The 12,500-nt window shown below is 48.2% G+C and overlaps 1 protein-coding gene across 1 annotated transcript in view; it reads right to left on the bottom strand.

Moving 5' to 3' along the window:
• LOC307083758 (uncharacterized protein) overlaps nt 1-12,500 on the bottom strand; it is a 46,412-nt gene that overhangs the window by 6,340 nt on the left and 27,572 nt on the right. Inside the window, exons 3-4 of the mRNA XM_079747711.1 lie at nt 1,012-1,166; nt 343-405 (exon numbers count right to left, since the gene is read on the bottom strand). Coding sequence (XP_079603837.1) covers nt 343-405; nt 1,012-1,166 — 218 coding nt within the window. The remainder of the gene's footprint in view (nt 1-342; nt 406-1,011; nt 1,167-12,500) is intronic.

The raw sequence follows: 12,500 nt of genomic DNA, 5'->3' as shown, positions 1-12,500 counted from the left end.
GAACCTCCTAAGATGGCGAAATTTGATTGGTTCGCTATCTCGGGACATTGGGCATTATCCCGTGATTGAGATCTCAAACTCGAGATACTGTTTTCAGATATATAAAATCAAATAAACTGCTAATAAAAACAAATAAATCCCATCAGAAAGTGTTATCTTGTTTATTTTTGGAGTGTTCACGTGTAGTATATACTAAAACAATTATTCACCTCAGGCTCCGTGAACAGTGGTGAATAGCCCACTATTCACTTCGCCTTCGGCAAATAATTGTTAACTATTAGAGTATTCCTGAGATGATGATTAATATCTGTTGGAGGTAATACTTAATGAGCGGTCGTTTACCTCCAGGCTTTTCCCCGCCTGCCTGCAGTGCTCCACATGATCTGGACTGGCAGGCCAGTAGATCTACAACACATAGAGTTACCTACAGGCCAGTAGATCTACAACACATAGAGTTACCTACAGGCCAGTAGATCTACAACATATAGAGTTACCTACAGGCCAGTAGATCTACAACACATAGAGTTACCTACAGGCCAGTAGATCTACAACACATAGAGTTACCTACAGGCCAGTAGATCACCAACACATAGAGTTACCTACAGGCTAGTAGATCTACAACACATAGAGTTACCTAAAGGCCAGTAGATCTACAACATATAGAGTTACCTACAGGCCAGTAGATCTACAACACATAGAGTTACCTACAGGCCAGTAGATCTACAACACATAGAGTTACCTACAGGCCAGTAGATCTACAACACATAGAGTTACCTACAGGCCAGCAGATCTACAACATATAGAGTTACCTACAGGCCAGTAGATCTATAACACAAATATAGATCAAATGTAGGCCAGTAGACCTCAAACACAAAGATTCAGTCAACCACAGTATATCTAGAATACACAGAGACGATAGTTAACTACATGTTAACTCTGTTAATACGATGCAGGATCTATAACATGAAATATTAAGGTTCTTGTTTGCTGCGTTGTTATTTCATTTCTTACTGTGCGGGTGGGGAGGTCCAAGCTGTCGGACCTCAAGAGGTAGATGTGATCCTTCCCGCCAACCAATAGCCATCCTCTGTCCTCGTCCAATAGCAGGGCCTGGTACCCACCACTGACCCCGCCCTCCCAGAACACTGCAGAGCTGTTCCTCAGATCTGGGAAAGAGAGGCAAAAGAAATGAGAATTGCAATACATTTAAAAAATGATGGACCACAGAAATCCTTTATTGTCTTGTAATTATGTTATTGAAGGTTGTTATTTTTAGTGCTTAAAGCATCAAAAAATTCTATCCCCTGAAACCATTACAATGTGACGTAATGTCATCGATCTCCTCCCGGTCATTGGAGTTGACGACGGGAGGCCCGCCTCTTCATGACCACGTGGCCGACCAATGATGTTCACTCACGGGGCCAGGCCAGGCCACTCTCATTTCGGCAGTTTAAGGCTGTGAGGAGGAACACTGTACAGAACAGCGAGGGTGAACCCTCTGCTCAATCCTGAATCTTTCCAAGAGGGACTTTGGAATGTACATTTATATACTTTTGATGGATGGATGAATCGATGGTTGGATGGATAGATTGATGGATTGATGGATGAATGGGAGGGATGGAGGGACGGATGGATAGATGGATGGATAGGAGGGATGGAGGGATGGATGAATGGGAGGGATGGATGGATGGTAGAGGGATGGATGGTAGATGGATGGTAGAGGGATGGATGGTAGATGGATGGTAGAGGGATGGATGGTAGAGGGATGGATGGTAGATGGATGGTAGAGGGATGGATGGTAGATGGATGGTAGAGGGATGGATGGTAGATGGATGGTAGAGGGATGGATGGTAGATGGATGGTAGAGGGATGGTAGAGGGATGGATGGTAGATGGATGGTAGAGGGTTGGATGGTAGATGGATGGTAGAGGGATGGATGGTAGATGGATGGTAGAGGGATGGATGGAGCGATGATGCCGTTTCCTGACTCGATATTTGTCTAGGGTTAATAGTTCAGTCCAGGTGTTTTATAGAGTTTATATTATAACTTGTTATTAACTCTGCACTAAAGTTGATTAAAACATCTGTCAGCAGTCCAGGACCCAGGCTCCTCCGTAGGACGCACGCTGTTCCAGATGTTTAACTACCTTTTAATGGGCCGTTCCTCCAAGGAAGCATTACATTACCCACCTCTCCAGTGCAGAGGAGTGGGAGTATGGCGGTAAGTCATTGATGAATTACAACTAATGAACAGGTTCAGTCCTGCGTGTCTGAACCTGGATCACACGTCCCTCCGTCAGAGTGGAGCCGACCAGCCGGCTGTAATCAGCTGGTCCTGTTCAGTCAGGCTTCAACCAGTTAGAGCTGGTTCTGCTCAGGCCTTACCCAGCGCAAGCTGGTCCTGTTCAGTCAGGTTTTCAACCAGTTAGAGCTGGTTCTTTTCGTTCAGGCATTAACCAGTTAGAACTGGTTCTGTTCAAGCTTTAACCAGCTAGAGCTGGTTCTGTTCAGTCAGGATTTAACCAGCTAGACCTAGTTCTGTTCAGTCAGGCTGTAACCAGCTAGAGCCGGTTCTGGTCAGGTGTCCACCAAAACCAGGACTTCCTCTGCATGCACACAACGCCAGGTATGTTGCGGCTCTCAATGCAGAAAGTAAGATAAAATCATTGTCGTTTATTTTTGGTTGTGTCAGAAGAGCGGAACATCTGCAGCTAGTTAAATGCTGACGACTTTAATGTTCAAAGAGTTAAAAATTAGAAGAATATTGAGGCGTCAAGTTGGACGTCAGATGTATAGGCTCCACGAGAGCCTCGCAGGGCCTGTTGGCTAGTGTCAAGGCGGTGTCATTCTAAAGTGACCTACTATAAAGTAAATACAAACATGTCAAGTAAGACGTTAGCTGTACGAGGGACACCACATGCTGGTGTTCAGCTGGTGCCCGCCAACAGAAACGCACTACAGAGTTTATTCAGCTGTATGGCCTAAGAGTGTGATAGTGTTGTGGTGTGCAGGTGGTGTCCACAGCATCGTTGACTCTGGAATGATTTCAGCTAAGTGCTTCAACGCTCCATTTCCCTCTGAGCTGATTCTGATTACTTCTGATTGGCCATTGATGATCTGGATTACGTCTGATTGGTCAAAGGCAAAAGGTCACGACCCATTCCTTTTCTCTTTACTCGAGGCTCTGTTCCGCACGGTTTTTGTTCCGCGTGGTGCGTGCGTGCGTGTGTCTGTGTAAAGTTGGGATTATAACGGGTGAAAGGTGAGCAGGTCAAGAGGATGTAATGACAGGTCACCACAGAGACGCGGTGTTGTTAGATGATTGGTTGATCTGCTGACCACCCACTGACCGGCCGTCACCAGGGCAACCACGAGACCTGATCTGATGTGTGGAGCGATAATAGAGATGAAAGACCCTGCTTTTGTTTGGGTGGACGTGCACGCGCGCGCGTGTGTGTGTGTGTGTAAGGTTATTAAAGCTGGCCAACACTTGGCACTACAACTTCCTTTGAAATCAACTGAATAGTTGACCTTCAACCCCCTCAAACAATCACACACACACACACACACACACACACACACACACACACACACACACACACACACACACACACACACACACACAGCGACTAGGTCTGCTGAATGTCCGGAGTTTGAACTGCTTTGATCTCAAGTCCCTCATTCCCTGAAATACTTCAACATCTCTACTAACAACGTTTCCCCCATGTCATCCACAATTCCACCATTTGATATGTTTGTTGTTTAACCTTGTGATCACATTCAGCGCAGCCGGTGACGACGACAACCGACTAAACTATGTCCAACATTCCATTCCAATGGTCTGAAGCGTTCTGGACGCTCTATCTGGGATTGACAGGTGGTTCACCCAAAGGGAGAGGGAGGATACGGCTCTGGCAGACAGAAATCTGTGGTTTAGATCGGGAGGTGCAATGTGTTGAAAACCAAAACACACCACAACCCAGAGGCAATAAGATAACCTTGATTTACACACACACACACACACACACACACACACACACACACACACCCACACACGCACACACACACACACACACACACGCACACACACACACACACACAGCCGCATGCACGGACACAAACACACACACACACAGACACACACACACAAAGAAATATAAAGTAATCTCTAAACTCGTTTTTGGTTGTTTGTTAACAGTTATTCTTATGTAAAATAAGTACGTCTCTCTATGTTTGGTATTAATTAACCTCAGTCTATTCTGAGTCTCCTCAGCGCGACCTGACGTCCAGACCCGCCCCGCCCTAGCAACAAGCTCAAACGGCTCTGCACACCGCTACCGCTAGCACGTGCTAACACTTGAGTTAGCACTTGTGCTAACCCTTACCCTCACACAAGGCAGGGGCCCAGCGGGAGACCCCCTGACTGCTGGCCCAATCACACGAGGTCGGGGTTAACGTGAGCCAGAGGCCCATAGTGTGATAGAAACCAATCACATCCCATCACAAGGTGGCTCATCTCCATCAGGGAGGAACACCACACCCCCACCGGCCTCTGAGGCTGTCAGGACCTCCAGAGCCTTGGGGCCACCTAGAAGGTGTCCCTCGAGGTTCATCTACATGTGTTTCATCCCCAACGTCCACTGTCTAACTCCTACCTGCTCCTTAATGACATGAGTCTGAACTCACTGTCTAACCCCTACCTGCTCCTTAATGACATGAGTCTGAACTCACTGTCTAACCCCTACCTGCTCCTTAATGACCTGTTAATGAATTCACTGTCTAACCCCCACCTGCTCCATAATGACCTGTTAATGAATTCACTGTCTAACCCCTACCTGCTCCTTAATGACCTGTTAATGAATTCACTGTCTAACCCCTACTTGCTCCAAAATGACCTGTTAATGAATTCACTGTCTAACCCCTACTTGTTCCAAAATGACGCTTTGGATAAAAGGTTCTAAATAATAAAAAAAGTCAAAATGGTTGTTTGTGTCTTGTTCCAAAGCTCACAAAGTTGTTGACATCAAACCTGGTTGAGATGTTTAGGATTTAGCTAACAGACTTCAAACAAGCACTCATATCTTATTTAAGAGCAGCTTTCTGTCCAACGATGCAGAAACAACACTCTTCTTCTGGGAACCCAGACACTTCATCTGGAAACAGTTGGTTTGTTCTTGTTTTTGACATGGCTTCATAGAAAAACAGGCAACAAACCAGCCTTTGGGAGAGGTTAGGGTGGAGTTTTTATTCATAAGGTGGTGTTTTCCAACCATGAAATGCTTTGGGTCAAATATTACCGTTGTTTTTCTGGGAGTAATGTTTCCCGCGTGCGGTCAGGGTAAGAGATTTGATCAACATGTACGTATTGGAATCCTGGCGCGCTACTCCAGGGTAACTGAACTGGACAGACGACCGTATATGGTCATCTTAGAACTAGACGTTAGAACTGATCTTCCTGTGTGAGGCCACTTCCACAACAAACAGCCAGAACCACCTGCAGCCAGTCACCTGATATCACAGCTCTGACAGGAGCAAATGCCTCTGAACGTTTGGGCTTGTTGTTATGGTAACCTGAGCAGGATCTAGAATATCCCATAATTCCTGTCGTGGTCAGAAACTGAAATGCTGATGTTTGTTTTCACAGTGAAGCCAGGTAGCACTTACTCCACACAGGTACCCACACACACACACACACACACACACACACACACACACACACACACACACACACACACACACACACACACACACACACACACACGCACGCACACAGAACTTTGTTTATCCGACATTAGGGTCAGGGTAGTGTAGCAGTAAGAGTGTCTGACTCCCAAGAGGAAGGCACTGGGTTCGATCCCCGATGTCCACGGTATACCTGTGGACCTCCTGAAGCAGCATGGTGCGACGGGGTCAGGAGCTAGCGGTCCGCTCGCCGGGGGGAAAATAAACAGATGTGTGTGAGAAGGCGCTAATCAGAGCTGTGTCAACAGGTGAGGCTGTAGGTTAGTTTGTTTTCAAACAGGATCAGGTAGCTGGCTGCAGCTTGACATCGATTGGGGGTCAAGACAAATGGACCAATCAGAACAAACAACAACGGACGCGTTGGAGTGTTTACGTAGCTCGAAGCTGAGCGGGCTAACGGGCTAGCACAACGTCCGGGCCGCTGTGCGCCTGGTGGTACTGCTGTCGGGTTTATATGAACACTCAGCCTTCTCACCTCATCACTAAAGTTTAAACTAATTATAATGCCCACAATTCCAGAAAGGTACTCAAACAATGCCATGTGCACTAGCTGTTGTCAATAAAACACAGGTCAGATACTGAGTTACTTCATAAGAATACGTTGAGGCTGTCCCATTCAGACCGCTCTGATCCTCACAGGGCTTAGAACCCACAACCGTAGTCATCTTGCTCAAGGGTTCCACGACAGCAGGCTGCGGACGTTGGGGTATCGGACGCGGTTCCTTCGGAGCTGGGAGGGGAGCAGGCGGGCCGCTACCCTCCGTGTGTTTGTGTTCCCGAGGCACCGGGAGGAGAGGAGACAGATGTTTGGTGTAGTCTGTGTTTTACTGCCTGCACTGGACGATGTATTTACCAAACAGACAGAATGGATACACGGGGAGAGAAAGAGACAAGACCTCTTGTCTGTATAGCTCTGTATATATCATTGTGTGTGTGTGTGTTTGTGTGTGTGTGTGTGTGTGTGTGTGTGTGCGTGCGCGCTTCCACCACTGTTTGTGTTACACTTTCATACACTTTACATAAGACGTCACCGCACTCCTGCTAATTATATTAATGTTTATGTTGAACTCTGTCTGAGAAGGGCAATGAAGGTATGCAGTAGTGTGTGTGTGTGTGTGTGTGTGTGTGTGTGTGTGTGTGTGTGTGTGTGTGCATATTTGTTCCTGCGTGCGTTTACATCTGTGGTCTCCTGCTTCAGTGTGTGTTCATGTATGCACACATATCCAGGAGTCTATGTGTGTGTGTGTGTGTGTGTGTGTGTGTGTGGGTGTGTGTGTGTGTGTGTGTGTGTGTGTGTGTGTGTGTGCTACGCATGTGTGTGTGATTGTTTATGTGTTATACACATGAACACAAATCTGCAGGTATGCTAGAGGCAAAGATTTGGGTTAACGTGTGGCCCTATGTGTGTGTGTGTGTATTTGTTCATGCGTATGTTTGTGTTTGTGTGTGTGTGTGTGTGTGTGTGTGTGTGGGTGCGTGCATGTGTGTATATGTGTATACGCGTTGGTCTGTTTGTGTTAATGCTATTTGTGCGATCGTGTGTGCGTGTGTATGAATGCACACTTATGAGTGTGTGGTGCGTGCTCGTGTGTATGTGAATTAACACTTGTGTGTGTGTGTGTGCGTTAGGTGTGTGTGTGTGTGTGCGTCCGTGCCTGTGTGTGTATCCAGCCCAGGACTTGATTCTCTCCCTAAACTCGCTACCACGGGGTGATGGATGATGCGAGCGGCGCTGTATTTATTCCCGCTTCATTTCTGCGCCGGGAGCTTTGATCCCCGTGACCCGTCCCCCCCCCCCCCCCCCCTATAGTGAGGGGTCTCTGTGTCACCACCTCGGCTCCACCGAGTGGACCGGACCAACTGGGAGGTAGCGGATCCACCCCTCATACATCGGGGTGGACTCTCCCGCGTGTGATGTCCCCGTCGGGATCGTGTGGTCATGTGATCCGGAAGATTCCATCAACCAGCTGGAAGACGAAGACGGTCAACAAAGGGATCGTAGCGGTTGACCTCTCGTATAAATTCACACGAATATGACACGACATCAAGACTAGACCAACACTAACGAAACAACAACGTTTTAAACTGCTAATGCGTCCGAATGCGGGGCAGGAAATTACCCTTCTGCCGTTGGGAATCAGCTGCGGTGCTTTCGGCACGTTCCAATGAAGTCAGAGGTCGTAATTCCTAAGTTCCCATTTGGATTTCGGGAAAGTTCGGAAAAACCTCCCAGCCCTGACCGCAGGATCGAGGATGGCTGCTCCGCCCATTAACAGCAGTGAAAGCTGTGGTGATGTATGGTTCATCACTCATCACAGCACTGATATCTTATTTCATATTATTCCCACTACATTAACATTTACCTTCAGGGCATTTAGCAGACGCTTTTATCCAAAGCGACTTACAATAAGTACATGACTCAGAAGTAGAGAAACAACAATTTATCTCTGTCGGTACAGTAAGGATGTTCATAGAACCAAGTGCCAAGCACTAACCATCACTGGGTTAACCCATTCCCCGTAAACAACAGAGATAGCTAGGATAGGATGCTACACAAAGCCAAATACTAGTTGTAAGTACAAGGTCGTACACCATGCAGTAAGGGTGCAAGAGGGGTTTGAGGGGAAGGCTCACTAAATATATTTGATACTCAGTTCCTATGTGTGACCGGATCACCTGCTCAGGCTCTCGTAGGGAGACGGAGGGAGAGTCCTCCTGTGTGTTCCTTCTCAGGGTCCCCCTCTCCCCCTGGGTTCTGAGGGGGGGTCCGTGGAGACTGTAATTATGAGGAGGGTTGGGTAAATAAACCCTTCATCTCCCTGACTGGAAGCAGATGCCCCGAGGTTGGTGAGATGAGGTGTGCTCGCAGGGTGAAGGCTGCTGGTTTTACAGTTTCATGTTCACTTCCTGTTCCCTTGTTCACTTCCTGTGGTAGGAGACCAGAAGGTCTGTGTTGTCAGGAGGTGACATCTGTCATGAAGGTCACACACACACAGGTTACTGTGTGTGTGTGTGTGTGTGTGTGTGTGCACTAGGTTAAAGTATGAGTTTGTGTGTGCACTTGTGTGTACGTGTGTAAGCCCGTGTGTAAGTGGGTTTTTTTTGTCCTTTGTGTGTGCGCGCATGCGTGTGTGGAGGTTACCGTGTGCCAGTGTGTGTGTTTCTCTGTGTGTTATTGTGCTGTCTTGTTCTATAAATTAATGAGTGCTTTAATCTCTTTGTAACATCCCTTACCTCAGGGTGATGGATGGTGTGAACAGGGCTACAAATATTTATTCTCCCTCCATTTAAACCGTCAACCCCTTTGATCCGTCTCCAAGTCCACGTTTCCCCCTCACTCCTCATCCCGGCTGGTAATGCCCTACGGCCGCGCTGTGTACAGCCCGTGACGCACACACTGGGTGTGTTACTGGGTGTGTGTGTTTTTCTCTGTGTTGTGTGTCACCCTCGCAATTAATATGAACTAACCTGGGAACCATCAACCCCTTAACTACTGTACTTGCCTGGAGAGGGAGGGAGGGAGAGAGGGAGAGAGAGAGAGAGAGAGAGAGAGAGAGTTTGTGTATGTGTTACTGATTGTATTAGAGTATGTGTGTACCATTGTTTGAGTCACTGACTGTGTGTGTGTATGTTTGTAAGTGTGTGTGTGTGTAACTATTAGTGTTATGTCTGCTTCTGCGTTGTACCTGTGTTTGTTTCTCTGTGTGTCACTGTGCGTGCTAGTGTGTGATTTCCCAACGGAGTTTGCGACAGAGAGGATGGGAGGATAAACAGACTTGCTCCACTCAGTGACGCACCGAGGCTACCGTTAGCTCAGAGGACGTCGCGCTGGCAGCTGTGGCTCCGTGTCCAGCTGCTGACGTCAGGGGGACCAGACCACAGTGCACCAGAATGTGCCCTCTCCCAGGAGGTCACGGCAGGGCACGCGAACACCAGCTCCCCTGACCCTCAGCGTGACATATCATGATCGACTGGACCCAGATGGACATTCCTACCGCTCCCATGAATATAGCCTCTGTCTGTCCGTACACATCCCGGTTATTTTCTCCATCCTCTCTCTCTCTCCGTCTCCCCCCTCTCTTGCACTCTCACTTCTTCTCTCCCGCTCTCCCACTCTCCCCTGACTCTCTCTCTTGCCCTCTCGGGCTCTCTCTCTCTCTCTCTCTTTCTCTCTCTCTCTCTCTCTCTTTTCCCCTCTCCCTCTCTCCGTCACCCAGTTTCTCTCCATCTCTCTCTGGGCTCTCCTCCTCCTCCTCTTGCACTCTTTATCTCCCTCTCTCTATCCCCCCCTCTCTGGCTCATTTATAATCTCTCCCACACTCCCTCCAGACAGGGGCGTACTTCATCGTTAGGCAAGGTGAGCCAATGCCTGGGGCCCCCAGCAGCCCCACAGCACACATGAATTAGACATCAGTTCAGGTATGTAATATGTAATGTATGACCAAAAAACATCATCTGCCAAAAACACCGGGAGGGCGCTTACCCTATGACTAAAACCACTAAATCTCCCCTTGCCTCCAGATGTAGAATATAACTCAATAGCACATTAACTCACTTTATTATGTGCTAGCCTCATTCATTTGTATTGCCTTCTTGTAAACAATGTGTGTAACTGTGATCACCGTGCCAGCGCCCGGCATGGATTACCCTTAGAGGACGGTTCAGTCCACGCAGAGCTCTGAATCCTCCACACTCCAGGGGCCTCTTCACTCGATACGAGGGGAATTAATCGTCTCTCATGACTACACACGGTACAGCTGGGTTTTACTGATCAAAACCATCTGAAACCGAGTACGAGTACGTAGAATGGACGGCCAGGGATATATCTGGCCGTCTTTTCTGCGTCACAAAGGATTCACCCGTTTAGTCAACGGCTCGGTCACGTATATAATCACACTCACACTCACATTCATTGTGATAAGCCCTGTCAGCCACCAGTAACCAGCCCCTCACCCCCCCACCGTCTCCCACGCAGAAGAGGACCCCGTGGCTCACATCACAGCTCATCTCTCACAGATACCAGCGGTAGGAGCTTCCACTGTCCTCCTTATCAATTACCAGCTAATAGTCCCGACACACGGCAGGAGATAAAACACCACACCCTCCACAAGTCCTCCATCACACCCCACGGGTTAGAACACGGCGGTCCTCTCGAGGGATCGAAGTTTACTCTAAGTGATATAGGTCACTAATGTCCATCTACTGCAGTAGCACCTCGGCTTATGAGCTGATAGAGAACCCTCACGTAGTGAAGTAAGTCTAAGCCGGTTTAATATATCTATGCCTATGGTCTAAACAGAGAGAGACACATTTGAGAAATGACCGTAATTCCCAAGATTCATTGCTTTCCCCTTTGACCTTTATCCCCCACTCTCAGTACACCAAAGCCCTCACCTTTACACAAGAGAAATTAACCAATACATAAAGTACACTAAAAGTGAACCACTTTGTGGTTCCCTAAACGTCACCATGTCCTACCAGAATATATCTATTTCAATGCATCATGGGAACACTATTTCTTCCCTTGGTTTCCCTCATGCCATCGGAGCCCAGATCGGGGCCCACAGTCTGAGAAGTGTTCCTGTAGGAGAGAGAGCACTCAGGACGGATCCCTCCAGCACTGGGGCATTCAGCGGGGTGAGCACGTTACATGCTATCCTCGATCCTTCAGCTTAGCCGGGATCCCGAGAGCCACTCTGATGTCTTCTCTCGAGGAATGCTCAGGCAGCAGCCCAGGGCTTTTAAAAACAACATTACGCAAGGCATGCGTTGCACCACTCTGTTGCGCTGCAATGCTTTCTCTTAAAATGCGTCATTAACAGTCCTTGTTCAGGGCTCACAAAGCCCCTGAACCCATACCTGCTCCTTAACGACCTGTATCTGGACTCACTGTCGCTCTGGATGAATGCGTCCGCTAAGCGACCAAATGGGAACTCTAGTCTCAGAGCGTTTCAATGACAAAACCAGGAACAGGGAATTCCGCCGTGTGCTTGGATCCAGCTAAGAGGATTCACCTCCTGACCGGCCCCATCCATCAGCTGCAGGGACACCATAAACCCGGGGCGAGAGAGGGCGACCCGGGTCTCCTCCTGGAGGAGTGATGAAGAGCGGACCCGGGACAAGGGGTTCCCCTCGTCCCGGGACCAGGGGGCTCGATAAATCACCCGGTGGGAGATAGCCCCGTGTCAGGAGGACCCAGCCCCTCGATACAGTCCTCAGGAGAACCGCGCTGCTCCGACGGAGAGTTACGACGCGCCGGCCGGACCGCACGGAGACGGAGCAGAACCTCCAGTTCAGAGAGACATTAGAGGTTAGAAACACCCGGAGACAGATGGGTTATGATCTGTGGGGGAGGACTTTATGCACATTACTGCACCACCGTTTTGGAGTGGGATAAACTTTATCGACCACAGAGAAGCACGACAGTATCAATGCTTTCACCGCCCTGCACTCATGACGCAGTCATGACAACATTTTGCTCGTCTCATAATCATCGGTCTAGAAACAAGGATATATTTTTGACATATCTGCCTGGTTTCAGTTAGAATGATCCTGAGTAAGAATGCCTTTGTTTGATTCTAGTAGAAGGTCATTGTTTCGGTCTGGTCATTTGGTCAAGAAGTATTTGGAAGTAGAACTAACTTATCAGGATAATGGAATGTGTTAGGTTTAGCTAACCCTCTCATTGGGGCTTTTTGACCGGTTAGAGAAAGGAATGGGGGCTTTGAAAGAGGTTGACTTCTACATGGACGCCTGCT

The sequence above is a fragment of the Pollachius pollachius genome (assembly GCF_949987615.1).
Source record: "Pollachius pollachius genome assembly, chromosome: 12".
NCBI classification, from domain to species: Eukaryota; Metazoa; Chordata; class Actinopteri; order Gadiformes; family Gadidae; genus Pollachius; species Pollachius pollachius.
This window is presented reverse-complemented; position numbering and strand designations above follow the sequence as displayed.